Source organism: Vanessa cardui, chromosome 28 (assembly GCF_905220365.1).
Source record: "Vanessa cardui chromosome 28, ilVanCard2.1, whole genome shotgun sequence".
Lineage (NCBI taxonomy): Eukaryota > Metazoa > Arthropoda > Insecta > Lepidoptera > Nymphalidae > Vanessa > Vanessa cardui.
Window position 1 is genome coordinate 6476487 of NC_061150.1, and position 25768 is coordinate 6502254.

General features: G+C 36.0%; 1 protein-coding gene across 1 annotated transcript in view; it reads right to left on the reverse strand.

The window, feature by feature from the left end:
- LOC124541513 (protein tramtrack, alpha isoform-like) overlaps positions 1-25768 on the reverse strand; it is a 131668-nt gene that overhangs the window by 28273 nt on the left and 77627 nt on the right. The window contains exon 3 of the mRNA XM_047119428.1: positions 7381-7602. Within this exon, the coding sequence (XP_046975384.1) occupies positions 7381-7465 (85 nt within the window). The 5' untranslated portion in view covers positions 7466-7602. The remainder of the gene's footprint in view (positions 1-7380; positions 7603-25768) is intronic.

Sequence of the window (25768 nt, forward strand, 5' to 3'; positions counted from 1 at the left end):
TGTCCCTATTTATGCTTAGATCTTTGAAATTAGAACTAGCGTACATCGGTGATTTTTGTCACGGTGACTGTTTCGTCACTTTTGTCAAGTCCGTGAATATGTAAGGAGTTGCGCGCACTTTACGACGTGACTATTGGGTGACATTTGTGTCCGCCGACCGGCGAACAAGCCCGTGACGAAACTGTCAGCGTCTTTACATTTTTTCATAGCAATGCGCGCACTAGCGACAAATTTGTCGCTCTCGTCGTCAGTCTTTCGCCATTTGCAATTTGACTGCCGACAAGAAATTAGTAGCCAGTATTCTCTTCGCTTTCGTTTTCTGCCGAGTCTCACGAGTTCACAGATAACGACCGTCTCTTCGAAATCCATAGTGGCAAATGACACTACGATTTCGAAAATGTATTGTCACTGTCTCTATTAATGAGCGCACTCCGCTTTGGAAACGTGACGTGACAATGACAAACATTTTAGTCACCGTGACAAAAATCACCAGTGCGCGCTAGCTCTTGCGCAACGGATTTTGATGCGGTCTTTTTCAATAGATAGAGTGTTTCGAGAGGAAGGTTTTCGAACAAAAAAAAAGAAAAAGGAAAAATAGTTGTGTACGATTAATAGAAAAAACTGTCCTTTTCCATGCCGTGATAACTTTTAATTGAAACAACACTCAGCTAAAAATGTAATTACCTTTATTATAAAACCTATAAATGGTGTTTTGTACGTTTTCCTTATCAATAAATAAATAAGTAAAGAAATATAATACATGGACAATATAGTAAAGAAAGAAGAAAATCGTAGTGATGATAAATTTAACATTCTCAAAATTTAAAAAGATTATTAAGACTAAATTAATATATAAATCATATTATTCATTAAAAGAGTACTTTTTTAGAAAGAAACGCCTGGAGATAGGCTCGGGTTCCATCATAGGACACTAATTACTGTAAATTGCACATTTACAACAGCATTGTAAATCTGTTTATTTAAAAAGAGCAACTATGTGAGTTTCTTGCTGTTTCTTCTCGCTAGAAGCTGCTTTCCGAAACGGTGGTAGTATTTGATTGTTGACGATACAAAAACGCTTCTTTGTGAAGTTTACTTGAATAAATTGATTTGATTTGAATGTTTCTGTAGTATATTTTGCATTAGCGTTGCAATAGTAAGAAGCCCGTCTTCTTACTTCGGTGGTTCTATACAATGATTCTCGATGAAATTAGACACATGCAGGTTTCCTTACGATGTTTTCCTTCACCGCCGAGTACAAGACGAAGTATAAACACAAATTAGGCACATATATGTGGGATATAGCTTGATTTAATGCACAACACGTTTTTTAATTCACATTAACTTCATTATTTCTTTCAACGTAATCATATCAATCTTAGTGACAGACGGAATATAAAAACTGACAGACGTTTTGGACATTACAAGTGGCCAGTCATTATCAAATACATAATATACTTAAAAAATATATAAACTATTTCCACATATATAAGGTGCTTGCGTGGATTTGAACCCGAAATCATCGGTTAAGATGCACGCGGTATAACCACTGGGCCATCTCGTTGGTACGTTCTAAGTTAGAAACCGGATAGTTGGCGCACTTTGCCGAACAGTCGTCGATTACGAAAGCAGCCAAACTCCTGGAAGATTGCTTTGGTGCATCCTATACAACCGTCGTAAATTGGTTACATTCCAACCTTGACCTTATAACTTTCTCCTTGCCATAGTAAGAAAACCTTCGTCAGTTTTCAAATTTCCTTATCAAGTCTTAAACTCTTAGTAACTTTTGAATCTAAACATCAAATTATTGCGACGCAATACGTCATTCTCGATCGGTAAAGCAGATCGCTCATACTGAGCATACGAAAACTACTGGGGAAAACGTGTTCTAGAGTGGAGAATGCGTCTCGGCAAACGTAGTGTAGGACGTCCTCTGGCACGGTGGAGTGACGATATACGCAAGACGCCAGGAGCTAGATGCGAGTAGCCGGAGAAAGACCACAGTGGCGTGCACTTGGAGAGGCCTATGTCCAGCAGTGGACAAAAATGTGAGCACACGAATATAGATCCTAAGGTGACGAACCTTTTCTTTCCTCGACCGTACATCAAATGCATCACTTCATAAAAAAAAATAAACAACCAAACGCTTCCTCAAAACCCTGTCACCGAAAATCTCATCACAATTCCGAACCGAGACTTCCCAATTAATTAATGTTACGGTTTTTATATTTCAAATTTCACGTGTCGACAGATATTTTTATTGCACTGCCTGAATTATAAATGAATCTGGCGTCTTCGCTCCTAATTGGTGGTCATTTCGAGCACCGTCCGGCGTTTCGGAGAAATCGTCGGACACGACGAGAACAAAGTATGGAAGCCGAAATTCCTATGACGTCAGACGATCTAGGGGGGGGGGGTCTCGACCATGACTTACGTTCCCTTACGAGGGGGTTGGGAGGAGTTTCGATAGGTGTTACGAAAAATCAAAAAATAATTTTAAAAAGGCCTCCTTTAAAACCTTTGAAATTACTAAATAAACATTTCAAATAATTTATACTTTCAAAATCAAACATTAAAATAAACCAAACGTTTATTTATATTACCTTTACATTCTTATGTTTGATAGCACACCTTGGGAATTAAACGATCGCCTCCTGGCTATTTCTAATCATATACTACTATGTACCTTATTAATTTGACAAAAAAAAAAATAACAAAAAAAAGACCCGCAGAGTTTCTTTCGCCGGTTCTTCTCAGGTCAGGGTGTTCCTTTTTCCGAACCGGTGGTAGTGTTTAGTTTGACAATCAATAAGTAAGTGTGATGCTTCTATAATGAATAAAGGAATTTGAGTTTGAGTTTTAGCTTACGTCTTAAATATTATGTACGGGGGGTGAGGTTCCACCTATTCTTATTTCTTCTAATCATAGGGGTGAGGGCGTCAAAAATTAGCGAAAATCGTCTCACGTGATAAATGAATAGCTCTACAAAAGCTGGGCTACAGATAAACAAATCTTATCCGCTAATATCTCTGCAAAGAGTTCTTGATTGATATATTTTTAACGCCGAATGCATCAATACCTTGTAGCGTGATACATTAAAAAAAAAAGCGCGCGCGAACGCATGTCGAAGAGGCTTTGGTTTACTTTTTGGCGCGAAGATTGGATGGAGCGTACATATGGACATATAGAAAGTTTGATGTTTTGGGTGTTATTTGTTATAAATCAACATAAAAGTAAAGTAACAGCCCGTAAATTTCCCACTGCTGGGCTAAGGCCTCCTCTCCCATTATAGAGAGGGACTTAGAACATAATCCACCACGCTGTTCCAATGCGGTTTGGTGGAATTCACATGTGGCAGCATTTAGATGAAATTAGGCACATGGAGGTTTCTTTACGATGTTTTCCTTCACCGCCGAGCACGGCATGAATTAAGCACGTATATATAGTAGTGCTTGCCTGGGTTTGAACCCTAAATCATCCATTAAAATGCACGCGTTCTAACATATAAAACAAATATGCACAATTCATTATCATGATTTAGATAGTAAAGTTTCGGGAGCTCGAATTAGACTTTTTAAAAAATAATTAAAATTTATTTAAAAATTAAATTGAATTTAAACAGAAATTAAAACTTAATTATAAAACGAATACTTGTGACAGAATTGGATGCCAATCATGTAATTATTTTTTACGCTTACAACTATACAATGTAAAATTTAAGGAATCAGCGAGCTACTGGAAACTCACGGAAGGTTTGGTCCCCAGAGATTCCTTATTTGTCAGAAACGGTGTACTGCGCAACATAACTAGATTATATCGTAAAACACCAATACTTATTATTGTATACACTCTATTCCAACCATAAGAGAAAGGCCAAATAAAGAACATTTACCAGCAAATTGCTGCGATATTATTGGGCGAGAGCTTGATTAGTCTATAATTTTAACTATATATGCACAGTGAAACTTGGTTAAGTGGGACCTGGGTAAGTGAAATACCTCCATAACTGGAACTCATGCTGCGGTCCCATCACTTTGCCATTGAATCACCTCTGTCAGTGGGACGAAGCTAACCTCTCTAACTGTTTTAACTTATTTTGTTTTATCATCACAGTTACCTCTATAAATGCCACAGCAATTAATTTTTATATGCATAAACCTCTGTAACTGAGATAATATCGTTTTGTTTAAACTCAAACTCAAATAACTTTATTCAGTATAGAAGTATTACACTTTCTTATTGATGGTCAATTGAAACAGTACCACCGTTCGTTCGCTAACTTATTCCTCATCTATATTTTCATAAGACATTGTTTTATTTAATGATCACACCTCTATATCTGAGACATTTTTTATGCCTATTATCTGAGACACTGGGTTAGTGGAATACCTCTTGAAGTGAAACAATATTGCAGGTCCCTTGAAGTCTCACTTAACCAGGTTTCACTGTATATATTATCTATGCGTATAAACGCACGGATATAATAAGGATATACTAATTTCAGTATCAACTACAACGAAAAAGCAAAAAATCACAATTTCTTACCGACCAGGCAAAATTAAATTCTTAGCTTTTTCTCAATAACAATAAGCATGTATTATACATATAAATCTTCCTCTTGAAACGCTCTATATATCGACGAAAACCTCATCAAAATGCTTCGCGTAGTTTAAAAGATCCAAGCGTACAGAGCGGGAAGCGACTTTGTTTCATACTACGTAGATATAATTAAATATTTATAATTAATTTCTTGGTGGTAGAGCTTAGTGCACGCCCGTCTGGGTAGGTACCAACCACTCATCAGATATTCTTCCGCAAAACAACAGTGCTCAGTATTGTTGTGTTCCGGTTTGAAGGGTGAGTGAGCCAGTGTAACTACAGGCACAAGGTACATAGCATCTTAGTTCCCAAGGTTGGTAGCGCATTGACGATGTAAGAATTAGTTAATATTTCTTACAGCGCCAATGTCTATGGGCGGTGGTGACCACTTACCATCAGGTGACCCATATGCTCGTCTGACAACCAATAGCATAAAAAAACAAATACATTATTAAGGTAATCAATAAATACTAATTCCCCTTTTATCGTACATGTAATCTCGTATCACATACTATGTTATCTCTCGACGATTACCGGACATGAGCTTTAAATTAATTAATTGACCAATTTGATTATCTGCGCATGCGCATCTACACATACGTATATAATCGATACACTCTCGACTGCGCGCGCATCGTACAAAACTATGACGATTTCTTATGGATTTTCGAAACAATCGACTAAGTACGAATTTTAAGAAATATCTTTAATAAGTATCCCACGAGTGGGCAAAGATCTCCTTTCCATTTTGAGGTTTTGAGCCAATACGAGTTGGCAGATACATGCCTTACTCGTCAGGGCGTCACGGTAGCATGCGTAAGCGATCCCGTGGCGTCCGCCGAGAGACGGAGAGGGTACCTACCGCTGGTTTTTTAGTGGGTAAACCCGGTGGATCTGGGCGCACTAGGCGTTCAGGAAACCGGGGAGTCACCCCCCCCCCACTTTCCATCACGTGGGGGAAGCGCGTAAAGCGTTTGTCCAGCGAAAAAAAAAATACACGCCTTATTCCCGAAGTTTTCCTTCCAAATGAATACAAATTAAGCACATGATAGTTAATTTCTGCTTGTCTGAGATTGAACCCTTAATCAACAACAGCCTACAAATTTCCCACTGCTGGGCTAAAGCCTCCTCTCCCTTTGAGGAGGATTGGAATGCGGGTTGATGGAATACGCATGTGGCAGTTTGGCAATTTCTATGAAACTAGACACATGCAGGTTTCCTCACGATGTTTTCCTTCAATGAGCACGAGATAAATTATAAACACAAATTAAGTATATTAATCTTCAGTTGTGCTTGTCTGAATTGTACCCGCAATCATCAGTTAAGATGCACGCGTTCTAACCACTGGTCCAACTCAGATTAATAATTAATTCAGTTAATTACAAATTTATTCGTATATAAGATTTCGAATCTATTTCTGGCACGATCGAATTAACAAAATTAATTACATAAGAACTAAATCGAGTCCGTTGCTTCCTTTTTTAAATTTGGAACGTATTCGAAAATAGAAAACTAGTTTTTGAATTTGGAACTTATTTAGAATAATTATTATTGACATTTGTGATGTGTGTTTTCTAATATTCTAGACACTATCAGATCGGTTTTGAACGAGGAAACTAGTTTAATTGTAGAAATTAGTATCTAACTTAATCAGCCGTTCAAGAATTAAAGAGACACCAACAACGCCCCCCCCCCCCCTACGGCTTGAATTATTCAAATACAATGCGTCTCTCATTTAGAACTAACTGTGCAAACATTTCAAGTATTTTCTATAATTTCGGAGATCCCGTAGCATGTCTTTTAAATGAATAAATTAGGAGGATTTTGATATTGGACAAGGGAATCCTAAAAGTCCAAATAAGTTAAAAGCAAAATCAATTCCATTTTTGAATGTACAGTCATTTCGAGTGTTTCGAAGGTTCAGCGCGGTTCCGGCTAACGGCATTCTAATAGCCTTGACATAAGAAATATTTTGTGAGCACATTTTCTAAAAACTCTATTCTCTACTCAATACTTATATCTATACTTCTATACTATTATTATAAATGTAAAAGTAACTCTGTCTATCGCTATTTTACTACGAAACCGCTGAACCGAATTTGATGGAACAAGTGTTAGAAATATTTCTTTATGCTAATTTGTTTGTTTTTTTTTTTGTTGTCTTCTTATAGTTATTGTTGTTAGTTAGTTAGTTAATGTTAAATATTTCCTATGATTTTAATTTATTTTTGTGTTTTTTTTTAATAATTATGTTTGCAATGTATGTTTATCCTGAATAAACATTTTCTTATTCTTATTCTTACATTTATATTTTTATGATATATTTAATAAACTAATTTTTTTTTAGAGTATCCTTTTTCGTAAAAGTGTAATCGATTTTAGAACGTCATTGGTATGGCTGTATAAGATAATACAAGATGCTTTCCCGCGAAAACGGATTATTAAAAAAACAAAAGAGAGTCGCGCATGGAACGACATTTAAAAATTATTGTAAAAAATTCGATTTGTAAACTTCAGGGCAATAGAATACTATACTTTCTACTGGAGTATTTAATACATGGTATGAAGGAAACTTGAACTTCAATAAAAGCACATGGGCTAATTTTTGCCACATGACACACGACAACCTCACAAAAATCGAACGAAACCGCAACAACCAGTATACATCGCTATATGTAGTAACCATACATCATTCCAAAAGACACACACTTAACGTTAAACAACGCGTTTCCTTCGTGAAATCAAATTTTATGAAAAAAAAAAAAACATATAAAACCTCACCTTTTTCGAGGAGCTGTGCGAACATGCTCTGCACATTCGAATGGTGGTGCTTCCACCGGAGGCAGTACTGCTGTGGCACCATCATGTTCCTTATTTACGCACTTTGGTTGCTTTCAAAAGTTTGGTAGAAAAATTTTGGTCAGTTTTTTTTTTTCTATATACAGTCTATACAAAATGGGGTTTAGCTATTCTGGAATGTATTCCTTCGGTGGTTCTTTTTACCTGGAACAAGGATAACATGGGGTTAATTTATTTATTACACACACATACACATAAACTATAATTGATAATCATAATCTATATTATTTTAATATTATAAATGTGAAAGTAACTCTGTCTGTCTGTTGCTCTTTCACGACCAAACCGCTGAACCAAATTTGATGCAATTTGGTGTGAAGCAAAACAATGTAACCCGAAATCATCGGTTAAGATGCACACTTTCTAACCACTGGGCCATCTCGGCTCTCTCGAAGTAAACACCCACGGAGAAACGAATTTTGGTAATTCTACCCCTAAGGGGATGAAGGGGTTAAACATTTGGTAGCTTCAATTAATTATTAAATAACGATTCAACAGTGCTTGAAAGATCCTACTTGAATAAAGTATATTTTGATTGATTGTATGGAAATCCGTATTTTTTTAAGATAGAAACATGTAACTGTATTTTTGGGATGAAAGTAAAAAAGTAAAGTAACAGCCTGTAAATTTCCCACAGGTGGGATAGGGCCTTCCATTAAGGAGAGGGTTTGGAACACATTCCACCACGCTGTTCCAATGCCGGTTGGTGGAATGTACATGTGGCAGAATTTCGATGAAATTAGACACATGCGGGTTTCCTCACGATGTTTTCTTCGCCGAGCTCTATATATAGTGGTGCTTGCCTGGGTTTGAACTCGCAATCATAGATTAAGATGCGTTCTAACCACTGGGCGATCTCAGCTCTTTTTTGGATACTGGTTATAAATAAGTAGATATATATTTAACCCCTGACTGATGAAATAAGGGTAGTCCAATGATATTTTAATAAACAGATATGTTATATCCATACTAAACAACAGAAAAACGTGTGCCGCGCCGGGGACCGTTTATTTTAGTTTATTTTTACATTTCGTTAAAAGTAAAAAGGATAGCTTGATAAAAACAATAAGTAAAAGGGATAACTAGATGTTTTAATTACGCAAAACGTACTTCTACGTAATTATGATGCATTATAACGTATTACTACGTAACTACGTAACGTACCATTAGTTGAATGGCAAACGTACCAATTAGGACGTTTTCTAGTCTTCACTTTTTGCGCGTTGATAACAAATCTGTTTACTACAACATCATTGGGTTAGTCGAATAGTTTAAAGGTTCGTCATTTTCAACCGACAAAGAGGAGGAGGTTAACAATTCGTCTGTACTTTTTTTTTAAGTTAGAATATTGGCGTGTAAATAATGTTACTGAGGTATTTAAGTGTCGAGATGACCCAGTGCAAACGCATGCATTTTAACCTATGACTGTGGGTTCAAACTCAGGCAAGCACGCGGTGGTACCTTCACTTAATTTTTAAATAGCGATACAAAAATGCTTATAATAGCCTATTTGAATAAAGTACATTTCGATTTCGCCATTATCAGTGGTCACCACCCACATCTTTAACCCTTATAAAAAAAACACAGAATTACGAGCAATTTAAAATCGTAATTTAACAAGTTAATTATACACAGAATCAGAACCGGACCGGAATGTCGATTCTACCGAGAACGGACGGAAAAAAGCATTAATCATTATTGTTTATAGTAATTAAAACGCATAGCGTTATTACACAGTGCTGTGTGTGGTCAACATTCAATGAGTCTTTTTCTTTTTTTAATTAAGTCAGCTTAAGTATTCGTTTATACAGCCAAGTCGGATAAAGGATTCAACTTGATTACTAAAAGGGTGCAAAATCTTCATTATCATTACACAGTATAAAACATAATCGCTCACCGCTATCTGTCCCTATGTATGCTTAGATGTTTGAAATTACGCAACGGATTTTGATGCGGTTTGTTTTAATAGATAGAGTGATTCGAGAGGAAGGTTTTCGTATATAATACATGGACAATATAGTAAAGTAGAAGTTTCTAATGTGATGTCGTAAATAAATTTTGTTTTTATGGAATAGGTTGGCGGACGAGCATATGGGCCACCTAATGGTAAGTGTTCACCATCACCCATAGACAATGACGCTGTAAGAAATATTAACTATTCCTTACATCGTCAATGCGCCACCAACCTTGGGAACTAGGATGCTATGTCCCTTGTGCCTGTAGTTACACTGGCTCACTCACCCTTCAAAACGGAACACAACAATACTGCGTACTGTTATTTGGCGGAAGAATAACTGATGAGTGGGTGGTACCTACCCAGATAGGCTTGCACCAAGCCCGGTAAAAGGTTACAAACTGTGCTCTACACGTTTTTTGTCTTCATTTCGATTGCTTAGTTTGAATATATAAGATACCAGGAAATATAATCAATTTATCATTTTCAAAATTTAAAAAGATTATTAAGACTAAATTAATAAATAAATCATATTATTAATTAAAAGAGTACTTTTTGGAAAGTAACGCCTGAAGTTAGGCTCGATTTCATAGGACACTAATTACTGTAAATAACAGCATTGTAAATATGTTTATTTGAAAAGAGCAACTATGCGAGTTTCTTGCCATTTCTTCTCGCTAGAAGCTACTTTCCGAAACGGTGAGGTTACTTGAATCAAATTGATTTGATTTCGATTTGACTACATGTGATAGCTATCACTTCTTTATATTTCAGAGTATAACATATAGAATCTTATCACTGTATATGTCATTTGTTGGATTACGAGATATAGTACGACACAACTTAGATCACATCGGCAAAACTCGTAAAACCGATCACATCCGAACTAAGTACGCCTCAAATTATCAATATTTATTTCTTATGTGAATATGATCTTTACACAAACGTAATAACTTGTAACATCATATGACCTAATATATTCGTCAATTTGACGGGTCGATTTACACGCACTCGCTGTCTCGGGTCGAACTGACGCGGGAATCTATAGCGACGAATAGCGTCGAATGGCGCGATAGGGAGCTGTTTCTATTGGTTTTATTGAATTTGCCTTCAATTTATTATAGTATCTCAATCTCTAAATCAAATGAAATCAAAATATACTTTATTTAAGTAGGCTTTTATGTATATACATAATGTTTTTGTAAATAAGTTAAGGCAACGGTCACACTGTGCGATTAAGTGAAAAATTACAACGAACAGCTCTCAGGCGATCGCTCGAACGAACATTCCCAGTTCATTTGGTTAATAATTGTTGACGTTTAACGCTTCGCATCGATGCGTCAGTGTTTATCGTCCTAAATAAATAAATGCGACATCGAGATAAAAAACAACATACCACACGGAACACTCGGCAGATGGGTCATATCGAAAATTATTCTTATTTAGATTTTCGTAAAGCTATAGAGAATATCGTAGATCAATCAAGCTCGCCATTGGTATCGCGTCGATTTGCTGTAAAATATTGTTTATTTGGCTTTTCAAATCTTATGTTTGGAATAAATCAATATTGGACAACATCACATATTACTCTGATCCCAATGTAAGTAGCTAACGCACTTGTGTTGGGGAAGATCAGAAGTAACGATACCACAAAGACCCAGACCCAAGACAACATAGAAAACTATTGATGGCCGAGTCGATGTAGATTACATCGACTCGGCCGAGAATCGAACACGGGACCTCGTATTGGCGTACCAATTAAAACCGGTGTACAAAATATGTGTTATGAAAATTTGTATGACGGCGCAGATTCCTGAATCGCGCTAGCGTTTGGTTCGATCCAATATATATAGGGTCTCAACGGGAAAATTATAAGTATGGGATTTTTGGAACATGTGTTCTGTAACAATTACCAGGGTGGTATTTTATGGCTAGTGTACATTTAATGTACGCGGTGCCAATCAAATCAAAATAAAATTGAAGTAGGCTTTTTACAAGCACTTTTGAATCGTCATTTAACAATTAAGTGAAGCTACCACCGGTTCGGAAAGTAGATTCCACCGAGAAGAACCGCCAAGAAACTCAGTAGTTACTCTTATTTAACATTTAAAAAAAAACAAAGTCATGTTAGTTAAATACAATTATTTAATTTAATATAACCTGCGTGGTATAGTCAACATCTAACAGGAAGTTCCCAGTGTATTTTTTACTGACATCCATTCATCTAAATGAACTAACTATACACCATAACCTCTCTCATGAACCACTCCATCAATAAGTTAAAACCTTATTAAAATCTGTTTAGTAATTTTGGTATTTGAAATATACAGGATTATTGGTAATTTGACGTTAATCACATCACATTTTATATGTACACATTTTTTACAATTGTTGTCCGTCTGTCTGTCTGTTTGTTCCGGCTCATCTTTAGAACGGCTGGACCGATTTTGACGGGACTTTAGCTGGCTGATAACTGAGATATTAAGGAGTAACTTAGGCCACTATATATTTTACTTTTTTGTTAAATTTAACAGCCTTTACGAATTCCATCCGAAAAATAAAAAACAGATCGATATTTTTATAATTTATCGCGTTTAAAAACACACAGACTTGGATTTCTTTTTATATAACAATAAATACATATAAAAATTGACCATATATGATATTATTTATAATTAAAACGTTGATTACGTTCAGAAACGAGATATTCTTTTTATTTTCGTATATATTTTCGTTTCCGAACGCGTCAAACCCGTCACATTTCATTTACGTCTTCATTTACGTCCCTTCGAAGTGTAGAAGGTTTGGGAGGTATTTTTTGCGTCAAAAAAAGTCCCCGCGTGACACAAAGATGGCGCCGATTGAACTAACAGATAAAAAAATTAATTAATTTTGTAACCAAACTCAATTTATTAGAAGATAGTCTATCCAACCGGCAACCACTCATCAGATATTATATGAACAACAGTACGCAGTATTGTTGTGTTCCGGTTTGAATGGTGAGTCAGTGTAACTATAGGCACAAGGGACATAGCATCTCAGTTCCCAAGGTTGGTGGCGCATTGACGTTGTAAGTAATAGTTAATATTCTTACAGCGTCATTGTCTATTGGTGATGGTGACCAATTACCCTCAGGTGGCCCATATGCTCGTCGAGTCGTACGAATTGATAGACATTCTATATCTCATTATATATACACACAACACTAGCCATCAGACCCGGCTTCGCACGAGTGCAATGCTGAATCTAAATATAGTCGAGAATGTCATAATTATTAGTTACTTACTATATTGTCCACGTATTATATAGTTATACATAAATAAAAAATTAACATAAAGAAAAAATGACTTCAAACAAAACTATTTTAGAACGAATTAATATGCACTAAATAGTATTAAATTAAATCAAAGGAGCTGAGATGGCCCAGTGGTTAGAACGCGTGCATCTTAACCGATTATTGCGACAAACCCAGGCAAGCACCGCTGATTCGTGTGCTTAATTTGTCTTCATAATTCATCTCGTGCTCAGCGGTGAGGGAAAACATCGTGAGGAAACCTGCACGTGACAAATTTTATAGAAATTCTGCCACATGTGTATTCCACCAACCCGCATTGGAACATCGTGGTGGAATATGTTCCAAAACCTTCTCCTCAAAGGGAGAGGAGGCCTTTAGCCCAGCAGTGGGAATTTACAGGCTGTTCTTATTTGTTGTTCTTGTTGAAATTAAAAGTATTAGACTACTTAAAAGTCGATTTACGATTGTATTGTTAGCGTTTAGTTTTTTGATAGCCGGCGGCGAGCTGTCAATGGTTTTTTTTTTGACGGATAAAACGTCATTCGATCGGAGGCGACGGCGAACGAGAGCGTATCCCAATGATGTTCTAGTAAACAGATATGTCATTAACGCGCAAAAAGTGAAGACTAGAAAACGTCCTAATTGGGACGTTTGCCTTTAGTCGTTTTACGTAGTAATACGTTATTATACATCATAATTACGTAGTAATACGTTTTGCGTAATTAAAATATCTAGTTATCTCTTTTACTTATTGTTTTTATCAAGCTATCCTTTTTACTTGTAACGAAATGTAAAATAAACAGTCTCCGGCGCGGCACACTTTTTTCTGTTGTTTAGTATGGATATAATATATCTGTTTATTAGAATATCATTGGTGTGTCCCGTGTGAATTGTGTCTGTGGCATTTACAAATAAAAACTCTTTAATAGATGATTGTGTTTTCTCACAATTCATTGCGAAAATTCGGATCCTTACAATTCTATAAACAGATTTGACATCGAAATCCACTACCAACATTTATTTAGTTTTAAGAAATCCTTATTATACGCTGTGAGTGAGTAGTATATTACTATGATGTTATTATATTTTTATTAAAGTAAAGTAAAGTAAGAGCCTGTAATTTTCCCACTGCTGAGATAAGGCCTCCTCTTCCATTAAGGAGAGGATTTGGAACATATTCCACCACGCTGTTCCAATGCGGGTTGGTGGAATGCACATGTGGCAGAATTTCGATGAAATTAGACACATGCAGGTTTCCTCACGATGTTTTCCTTCACCGCCGAGCACGTGATGAATTATAAACACAAATTAAGCACATATATATATAGCGGTGCTTGCCTGCGTTTGAACCCGCAATCATCGGTTAAGATGCACGTGTTCTCACCACTGGGCCATCTCGGTTCGGCATAAGTCATTAATTTTTTTTTATTTATACTTTTATTTTTAGGGGCTTATAATTATCTATGCCTGTATTGTATTTATATGACCTTAAACCATATTAGTCTATGTTTGTTCTAGCTTAAGTTTTTAATATTATTTAAGAGTGTATTACTTTTTATTTAATTCAACAGTGGTGTAAATGCCTGTAGTGGTGTATCGCACTGCACTGGTCCGTGTACTTTTATTACATAAGTGTTTTTGTGAATATGCCGATGTTTCAAATATAAAAAAAAAATCTATTCCTGCTAGTGACTTTCAACAGTATAATGTAATTACAAATATTGTTATATTTGGAGCTTGTGTCAGCCACTGGCACGCGCCTTAGCAATAAAGAAATGATATTTGTCCAAAAATATTTATAAGAGCCAGTTTAATTAAGTGTATTTTGATTTAATTGCAAATTTAAGTAGATTTAAACATATACACACATTTAACTTGACTTTTAACCGTACGGAACGTTTAGTAGAAATCACTTGCATTGATCAATCAAATATAGTATTAAAATATAATACATACATATATAAAACACATATTATATTTACCTACATAGTGTTAAAACTCTCCCTTTGAGGAGACCGTTTCGAAATCATTAGACGCATGCAGGTTTCACGATTCAGTCCGGACTCAAACTCGTAATCATCGATCGAGACGAACCATCCTAACCACTGCGCCATCAAATACAAAAATTAATCGAATACACTTACGACACCAAATCTAAACAAAAAAAAAAAAAAACAACACCATCACTAAGGTTCTTACGAATTAAGAAAAAAAAACTCTTAACAATTATGACATACGAGAAATCCGATCACGGCTTATTAAAATTAAAAACACACAACATATACATATAGCCAGCGTGTCAATGTAAATAAAAAGTACACGAATGATCGAAACGCGGGCGCGTTTTGAACTGAAAATTTTTGACAATTTCGACAATACCAATTTATTATGTGGACGGCGTTTAAAATTGTAATTTTTGCTTTTTTTTTTTTTAAATTCAAAACGATTGGAGATCATTCCGGCCAATTAAGAGGGGGGAACGCCTTCCGTATCGACGTGCGCCGATCGAGTTTGCCGTAGCGGTTGCGCTTGCGCAGCCCGACAGTTGCAACGGCTCGGAGGACCACCGCGCTTTCAACGCTCGACTGATTTAGGGCTAAATGTATCAAAACGAATTATAAACATGTAATTCATTGTATATTATGAGTTAAACTAACTGTAAACGTGTAGTGCGACCGACGAATACGATACTCGGCGCACGCTCCGGTATTTCAGAAAGTCGTACACGACGTAAGTTTAAATAATTACGATATTTAAAGTATCAAAATTGCATATAGCCGTGAAACGGTTTTCGATTATTATGACATCAGTATACCACCATAATACATCCCTTATGTCTGTTCTTAAATTTACATTAAGAAAATCCCATAGCTGGGCTAAGATCTCCTCTCCCTTTGAGGAGAAAGGTTCGGAACACATTCCACGACGCTGACCCAATGCGAGATCGTGAAATACACATGTGGCAGAATTTCGATGAAATTAGACACATGCAGCTTGCCTCACGACGTTTTCCTTCACCGCCGAGCACGAGACGAATAATAAACACAAATTAAGCACATGAATATTCAGTGGTGCTTGACTGGGTTCGAACCCGCAATCGTCAATTGAGATGCACGCGTTCTAACCGCTGGGCCATCTCGGCTCGGCATAAGTCATTAATACTGTTTGATTAAGAATTATTGAATCTGATTCATAATACTAAAGCGCGTTTTTCAGTACCAACTTGGTGGTAAGGCTCTGTGCAAGACTGTCTGAGTTGGTATCATATTCTAGCACCAAACAACAACAACCCAGGGTTAGTGGCTCATTGGTGATATAAGAAAATGTAGCCTTAGTTACTCCTTATTATATAATTTATCTGCGAATGAAAGTTCCGTCAAAATCTATCCAGCAGTTCCAGAGTTTATCCGGAACGAACAGACAGAAAAACAAAAATTGTAAAACATGTTATTTTGGTATATAACAATAAACCTAATTTGATGAAATTTGAAAACATAGGCTAAACGGTAGTATATTTTTGACCAACAATAAGAAAGTGTAATGCTTCCATGTTGTATAAAGCAATTTAAGTTTGAGTTTAAATATATACACATATGTCTTTAAATATATATACCAGTCACACAGAGACAGAAATAATTTAAAATATATAAATATTTATAAAAAAAAATAAAAAATTAAAACGGCAAAAGTACAACAATCTCGCTGCTCAAAAAAAAAATCAACCTACATTTTATGCTTTAAATATATATATATATATATATGTATGTAGGTTAAAAATATATCTTTTATGCCGCCTCGCTTATTTTTAATGTAATTTTAGTACACCGGACTGACCGGTAATGTTATATTTATTCGCAAAGACATATATATATTTAAATACATATATAATTAACTGGATAAGTATTATGTGTGAACTCAATCAGAATCATTATATAGTATAAAACAAAGCCGCTTACCGCTGTCTGTTGCTATTGCTTAAATCTTTGATTTTACTCAACGGATTTTGATGCGGTTTTTTTAATAGATAGAGTGATTCGAGATGAAAGTTTTTGTATACAACACATGGACAATATAGTAAAGAAACACTGATAATTTTATTGCCTAATTTGATCGTAATAAACAAATTCTGTAGTATATTTAGTATCAACAATGCATCCGTGCAAAGAAGAGCGGTTAGCTAATATATACTATACAAATTCTATAGTATATTTAGTTACAGCAACGCATCCGTGCAAAGCCGAACGGTTCGCTACTATAATATACTATATATACTATATATATATATACTATATCCCGCTAAAATGTCAACAAGTCAACACCTGTATAACAATTTTAAAGATGGCGTTAATTTGATCATATCACAGCATCTTTGAAACGCGTGACACATTTAACGACGTACCTTTAATTATTTCATAATTGCAATTAAATTCGTTCGTTTAATGATAACTACATTTTTATTTTCAAGACAGGTGGACTAGCAAGATTTATTTTTGCCATTCCTTACATAACCACCCACCAAGCCTGATCACTGAGAGTTAGTGCCAAATCAAATCAAATCAAAATATACTTTATTCAAGTAGGCTTTTACAAGCACTTTTGAATCGTCATTTAACAACTATATTAAGTGAAGTTAACACCGGATCGGAATGATAATTCCCTATTTATGCGGACGAGCATATGGGCCACCTGATGGTAAGTGGACACCATCACCCATAAACATTGACGCTGTAAGAAAGATTAACTATTCCTTACATCGTCAATGCGCCACCAACCTTGGGAACTAAGATGTTATGTCCCTTGTGCCTGTAGTTACACTGACTCAACCTTCAAACCGGAACACAACAATACTGCGTACTGTTGTTTAGCGGTAGAATATCTGATGAGTGGGTCGTACCTACCCAGGCGGGCTTGCACAAAGCCCTACCACCAAGTAAACTACTTCTACTAAGAACAACCGCCAAAAACTCAGTATATACTCAATTCCAACATATAAAATACAAAGTTATGTAACTTCATATGTATACTAGCGATCCGCAACGGCTTTGCACGGGTGCAATACTGATACTAAATATACTACAGAATTTGTCTATTTACGACATCACATTACAAACTTCTAAAATTATTAGCATTTCTTTACTATATTGTCCATGTGTTATATACAAAAACCTTCCTCTCGAATCACTCCATCTATTAAAAAATACCGCATCAAAATCCGTTGCGTAGTTTCAAAGATCCAAGCATACATAGGGACAGACAGTGGTAAGCGATTTTTTATACTATGTAATTATAAGTATCACTCAAAGCAGTGATAAGCATCATTTTCATCTCGCATCGAACACTTCCTACATCATTGACTGCAAACGAAAACCAAAGTATAATTAATTCGTTTTAATTATGACAGAGAGTCGAGATGGCCCAGTGGTTAGATCGCGTGCATCTTAACCGATGATTGCGACAAACCCAGGCAAGCACCGCTGATTCATGTGCTTAATTTGTCTTTATAATTCATCTCGTAATCAACGTGAGGGAAAACATCGAGAGGAAACCTGCTTGTGACAAATTTCAAAGAAATTCTGCCACATGTGTATTCCACCAACCCGCAATGGAACAGCGTGGTGGAATATGTTCCAAACCTTCTCCTCAAAGAGAGAGGAGGCTTTAGCCCAGCAGTGGGAATTTACAGGCTGTTGTTGTAATTATGACAAAATTATTCTTTTGGGTTATATTTTTTTTCCCTCTCAAAGCAACCTCTTACTTAAGGTCATTTAATCGTAAAACAAATAATTTTTATAACACGATAATGTGACTGCATTCAACTTTTTTTTTATTATTAATTCGACATCAGTAAATTAATTACAATATCCTTCTTAAATTTTACATAGGCAGGCAGACTAGCAAAGAGGCCAGATGACAAATTAACTATTAATTATCCCCTACACTGCCAACTCGACCAAGCCAAACCAATCTTGGGACCTAAGATGGTATGTATAAGTCTCTTGTGCCTGTAGTTACACTGGCTCACCCAGGCTCAAACATCAAAATGGAGTATACAATTTTGATAATAAGTAAGGTGACTTGTTTATCTCCTTTTTAAAACTCATAGACCATTAAGGAGAGGGTTTGGAACATATTCCACCACGCTGTTCCAATGCGGGTTGGTGAAATGCACATGTGGCAGAATTTCGATGAAATTAGACACATGCAGGTTTCCTCTCGATGTTTTCCTTCGCATTCAATCACAAATTAAGCACATATATACAGTGTTTTGCCTGGGTTTGAACCCGCAAGCATTAGTTGAGATGCACGCGTTCTAACCACTGGGCCATCTCGCGTCTGTACACTCAAACAGAATTAAACATATGTGTATTTTAAATATAATTCAAGGTCACGACAAGTGCTATTATTATTTTTATTACTTTTTTTTTTAATTTAAGCACAAGGCCTACGACTAACGTGCAAGTTATAAAAAGAAAAAAAAAAGATCTATATCACACATATACAAGTAAATTAAACGAATTTATCTGTCTGTGAGTTCAAATTACTTTTAATATATATGTGGAACAATTCAATTATTATTCATAAATATAAATATGAGACAACATCATATACACTACTCTGATCTCAATGTAAGTAGCTAAAGCACTTGTGTTATGGATAATCAGAAGTAACAACGGTACCACAAACACCCAGACCCAAGACAACATAGAAAACTAATGATAATCTACATTGACTCAGCCGGGAATCGAACCCAGGACCTCGGAGTGGCGTACCCATGAAAACATATAAAGAATAATTTACAGTATAAGTGAACAATTATTTAAATATTTTAATGCATTTAAAATAGGTAGGATTATCTGAAGGTTAACTCCAGCCATAGACATTAGCAGCCAACCTTAATCATCCATCCTTGGGAACTAAGACGTTACGTCCCTTGTCAGTTACACTGGCTCACTCACCTTTCAAACAAACAACACAAATATTAAGTATAATATAAAATCAATAAAGATTTATTTTTATATAAGGAAAAATTAGTTATATGACATCCATTAATATTTATAAATATATTATTCATTTTTATATAACACTGGTGGCACCACGGAACGTAGCTTGTTTAAGAAATGAGTTTAATTTTAAATGAAAGGGATCGAAAACGTTTTTTAATTTTTTTTTTTTTTTATTTTTACGCGAGAGAAAGCGACGCGGACTGACCACGTGGGCAACACGAAGGTCGAGTTTTTAAAAATAGACCGTGACCCTTATTTTTTTTTAAATAAAATAAAAAAATTAAAATACATAATTTTTTTTATACGGTGATGAAATCTCTACGTATTATTAAACCCGGCGAATGTCACACTACAAAATACAAAACAACTGAACTGATTTTCATATGGTTTTCAATAACGCATTCTAAACACTATGCCAAGATGGCATAGTAGTTAGAACGCGTGCAGCTTAACCGAAAACTGCGAGTTCAAACCCAGGCAAGCACCACGGTATATTCATGTGTTTAATTTGTCTTTATAATTCATCTCGTGCTCGACGGCGAAGGAAAACGTCTTGAGGAAACCTTCATGTGTCTAATTTCAAAGAAATTATGCCACATGTGTATTCGACCAACCCGCATTAGAACAGCGTGGTAGAATATGTTCCAAACCTTCTCCTCAAAAGGAGAGGAGGCCTTAGGCCAGAAGAGAGAAATTTACAGGCTGTTGTTGTTATTGTAACTACAGGCCGGTTAGAAGTTAGCAGCTAAACTCTTGTGTCATCGCAATGGCCCCATTGCCACCAATATAAAAAAAATATTGGACAACATCACACACATTACTCTGATCCCAATGCAAGGAGCGCACTTGTGTTGTGGAAAATCAGAAGTAACGATACCACAAACACCCAGACCAGAGACGACGTAGAAAACTAATGATCTTTTTGTACATCGACTCGGCAGGGAATCGAACCTGGGACTTCGCAACTATAAAAACCTGTGTACACACTACTCGTCAATCAATACACCGACCAGTTAACGATCCTATTACAGATCACACAAAAATCTCTGCATATATTTTTTATAACCTTTCCAAAAAAGATTTTTATAATTCCGAGGCAATCGAAAACCTCGATTATACTGTTTTGGGTTGTCGCAACGAAAAAGGGGCGTGGCCGTTTTCGAAACGGAGGGGGGGGGGAGCAATGAAACCTGTAGTTATTACGTTTTTGACATACACTCATTATATAAATACGAATTCAAATATATAACAAAAATCAAAAACGAGTTTATTATGTACTCTCTCTGTAAGTAAATTTTTGATTCGACGATTTTTATTGAAGTCAAATTAAATTTTATATGCAACAGCTTGTACACACTGCTCCTAAATGTATGTATGTACAGTATGTATACTAGCAACTAGCCTCGACTTTTCTCGCAAAATGAAAAACGCGTTTAGCGATTATAATTATTTTATAATGTTTATATCTCAAGTTTTATAACACTAGTATTCACCGCGGATTTTCTCGCGTTTAAGGCTGATCATGTAACAGCCTGTAAATTTCCCACTGCTGGGCTAATGGCCTCCTCTCTCATTAAGGAGAGGGTTTGGAACATATTCCACCACGCTCCCCCAATGCTGGATGGTGGAATGCACATGTGGCAGAATTTCAATGTAATTAAACACATGCAGGTTTCCTCACGATGTTTTACTTCACCGCCGAGCACGAAATGAATTATAAACACAAATTGAGCACGTATATATAGCGGTGCTTGCCTGGTTTTGAACCCGCAATCATCGGTTAAGATGCACGTGATCTAACCACTGGACCATCTCGGCTCTGCATCATCTCGGTTATCATGTGTTAGGCAAAGAAACAACAACATCACACACACTACTCTGATCCCAATGCAAGCAGCTAACGCCAAGTGCGTTAAAGTAAGTAAAGTAAAGTAACAGCCTGTAAATTTCCCACTGCTGGGCTAATGGCCTCCTCTCTCATTTAGGAGAGGGCTTGGAACATATTCCACCACGCTGTTCCAATGCGGGTTGGTGGAATGCACATGTGTCAGAATTTCAATGAAATTAGACACATGCAGGTTTCCTCACGATGTTTTCCTTCACCGCTGAACACGAGATGAATTATAAACACAAATTAAGCACATATACACAGTGGTGCTTGCCTGGGTTTGAACCCGAAATCATCGGTTAAGATGCACGAGTTCTAACCACTGGGCCATCTCGGTTCAACGCACTTGTGTTATGGAAAAAATAGAAGTAACGACGGTACAAACACCCAGACCCATAACAACATGGAAAACTAATGAACTTTCTACATCGACTCCGCCGGGAATCGAACCCGGGACCTCAGAGTGGTGTACCCATGAAAACCGTCGTACACACTACTCGACCACGGAGGTCGTCAAACACTATTTATTACCATAAAACCTTACCACCTTCATATATTAATAACATATTATATTGGGTATAAAGACATCAAATTAAAAAAAAATACAGTCAATAAAAACATCAAAATCGTAATCGTCCTCTACCTTTATTGAAGCAATCTATAATAATATTATAAATGTGAAAGTAGCTCTGTCTGTCTATCTTTCTTTCACGATCAAACAGCTGAACCGAATTTGATGAAATTTGGTATGAAGCAAACTTAAACTCCAAGAAAAGACACAATTACTTTGTGCAAGCCCGTCTATGTAGGTACCACCCACTCATCAGTTATTCTACCGCTAAACAACAGTAAGCAGTATTGTTGTGTTCCGGTTTGAAGGGTGATCCAGTGTAACTACAGGCACAAGGGACATAGCATCTTAGCTCCCAAGGTTGGTGGCGCATTGACGATGTAAGGAATAGTTCATGTTTCTTACAGCGTCATTGTCTATGGGTGATGGTGACCATACCATAGAGAAAAGACACAGGCTACTTTTATTGCTTGACACGAGACAACCACCACACAAAACGAACGACGCCGAGAGCGATTGCTAGTCGAAATATAGAGATGAGAAACATAATTAGTAATGCCATACTATCTTGACCCCTTTCAAAGGCGATAACTATAACTATGTTTTTATTTTCGACTCGAAAACGATAAGAGTTATCACTATCACTACATAGTATAAAACAAAGTCGCTTTCTCTGTCCCTATATCCCTATGTATGCTTAAATCTTTGAAACTACGCAACGGATTTTGATGCGGTTTTTTTAACAGATAGAGCGATTCGAGAGGAAGGTATTTTGTATTTAACACATGGACAACGTAGCAATGAAACAGTGATAATTTCAGAAGTTTAAACAAAGTCGCTTTCTCTGTCCCTATATCCCTATGTATGCTTATATATTTGAAACTACGCAACGGATTTTGATGTGATTTTTTTTAATAGATAGAGCGATTCGAGAGGAAGGTTTTTGTATATAATACATGAACAATATAGTAAAGAAACACGGATAATTTCAGAAGTTTAGAAGTATCAGAATTGCACCCGAGTAAAACCGGGGCTGGTCGCTAGTATTTTTATATTTTCAAAATTGATAACGCGAGGTCACGCGGACGTTGTTATCGTTTGTAATTGTCTTAATTTTGTGTTTGTAGACTGTACGGGATGTTTTTAAAACACAAACGTTACGTTTAAATGTCGGTATGGAATATCAGTAATGATTACATAGTATTAAAACAAAGTCGCTTACCGCTGTCTGTCCCTATGTATGCTTAGATCTTTGAAATTACGCGACGGATTTTGATGGAGTTTTAATTAATAGATTTAATATAACTCAATTCACAAATCAACTTAAAATATTACATTGATTAAGACCTCTTTTTTTATTGATCACTTTGATAAAATCAGTGATAATCATTGTATAAGCACTAGGAGTAAGGATAAGCTTATAACGCCAAGTTTCCGACTCCGCAAAGTCAATAAATCTTTCTTGGGGCAAGGTGTCCGTTTCTATATTAAAATTCCGCAGACATTTTTAACTTTGCCGTCTCGTAAATTCAAATCGTTTATAAAAAATACATTGGTAAAAATTATTTGGTATTACTCGATACAAGATTTTGTAGATGATAAAAAAAGCTTGGAATTAATACCTGTTGACTTCCAAGCAGGATATATTAATTTAAATTATTGTACTAACTAACATGACTACATTTTTTTAAATGTTGAAAAAGAGTAACTACTGAGTTTCTTGGCGGTTCTTCTCGGTACAATCAACTTTCCGAACCGGTGGTAGCTTCACTTAATTGTAAAATAACGATTCAAAAGTGCTAGTAAAAGCCTACTTGAATAAAATTTATTTTGATTTTACTTCTTTCCAATTAAATAGTATTCTTTCCAATTAAATAGTAGCCCATGTGCTTTCTCAGGCTCTAGACTATTAAACAAATATAATTTAAATCGGTGCAGTAGTTATCTCGCGAAAGCGAGCCAGACAAACATACTTACTTTCGCATTTACAATATAAAGTATGAACCAGTATTACAGCCGTGCAAAGCCGGGGCGGATCGCTAGTCACTTGTGGATTGAGGTCATCGCGCATTTTACAATTAGGATCATTATTTTCACCGTATATTATAATATTTCAATAAGAACATCGGATAAAATCAGCGCTGAGCGTGCAGGTGTAATTTATCGGCGTACCGGACCGCGGGCGGTTGGGTAGCGGGTTCGATACCCATTGTATTATAATTTCCAAGCTTATCTCATTATTAAAATTAAAAGCGGAACAATACTAAACCTCTTCTTTTACGTATTTGCAAAACAAAAACCTCTGGCAACATCTGTCTGTACGTTCGAAATAAACTTCAAAACTACTGAACGGATTTTGATACGGTTTTCGTGTAAATGAGTTTAAAAAGAACGAAAATTTTAATCGGAATATATCAAGGCACCAGGGAGTTTTCATTTCTATATAATAAATTTACTAAAACAACAACAATATATAGGTAAATAAAAGTTAAATATATAAAAAATATCTTATGTACAAAAAGATACTGCGGCCCAGTGGGTAGAATTCGTGCATCTTAACCGACGATCGTGGGTTCAAATTTAGACAAACATTACGTTTTGACGTTTTTAATTCATCTCATGCTTGATGTGGAAGCAAAAACGAAAAGTTTACTTGGTGGGTGGTAGGGCTTTGTGCTAGCCCGTCTGGGTAGGTACCACCCACTCATCAGTTATTCTACCGCCAAATAACAGTACTCAGTATTGTTGTGTTACGGTTTGAAGGCTGATTCAGTGTAACTACAGGCACAAGGGACATAACGTCTTAGTTGCCAAGGTTGGTAGCGCATTGACGATGTAAGTTGAATGTAAGTAAGAATAGTTAATATTTCTTACAGCGTCATTGTCTATGGGCGATGGTGACCACTTACCGTCATGTAGCCTATATGCTCGTCCGCCAACCTATACCATAAAAAAAAATGTTTATCCACTAATCCGTATTGGAGCAGCATGGTGGTTAACTCCGAAACTTCTCTTCAAAATTCTTAGTCACCATTGATATTCTAATAAACAGATATGTTATACCCATACTAAACAACAGAAAAAATTGTGCCGCACCGGGGACCGTTTATTTTAGTTAATTTTTTTTAAAGTAAAAAGACTAGCTTGATAAAAACAATAAGTAAAAGGGATAACTAGATGTTTTAATTACGCAAAACGTGTTACTACGTAATTATGATGTATTATAACGTATTACTACGTAAAACGACTAAAGGTAAACGTCACAATTAGGACGTTTTCTAGTCTTCACTTTTTGCGCGTTAATAACATATCTGTTTACTAGAACATCATTCTTAGTTATTGTTTACTGTAAATAATATTAGTCATCGCTTCAAAAAATCCACGTGAATCTGACCAGAATCAAGGTAATACCGAAACGAGTTACGTAGACCGCTACCAAATTAAAACAGACTCAATCGGGAACCGTACTTACGACCTCGTAATATTGAGCAAGTCATTTTACCCGCCTCGCAATTTCTCAGAAGTTATTTTTGTCTTGATCTCGTTTTAAGATACTTAAACAAATATATATATGTTCATATATATGTATATACAGTTT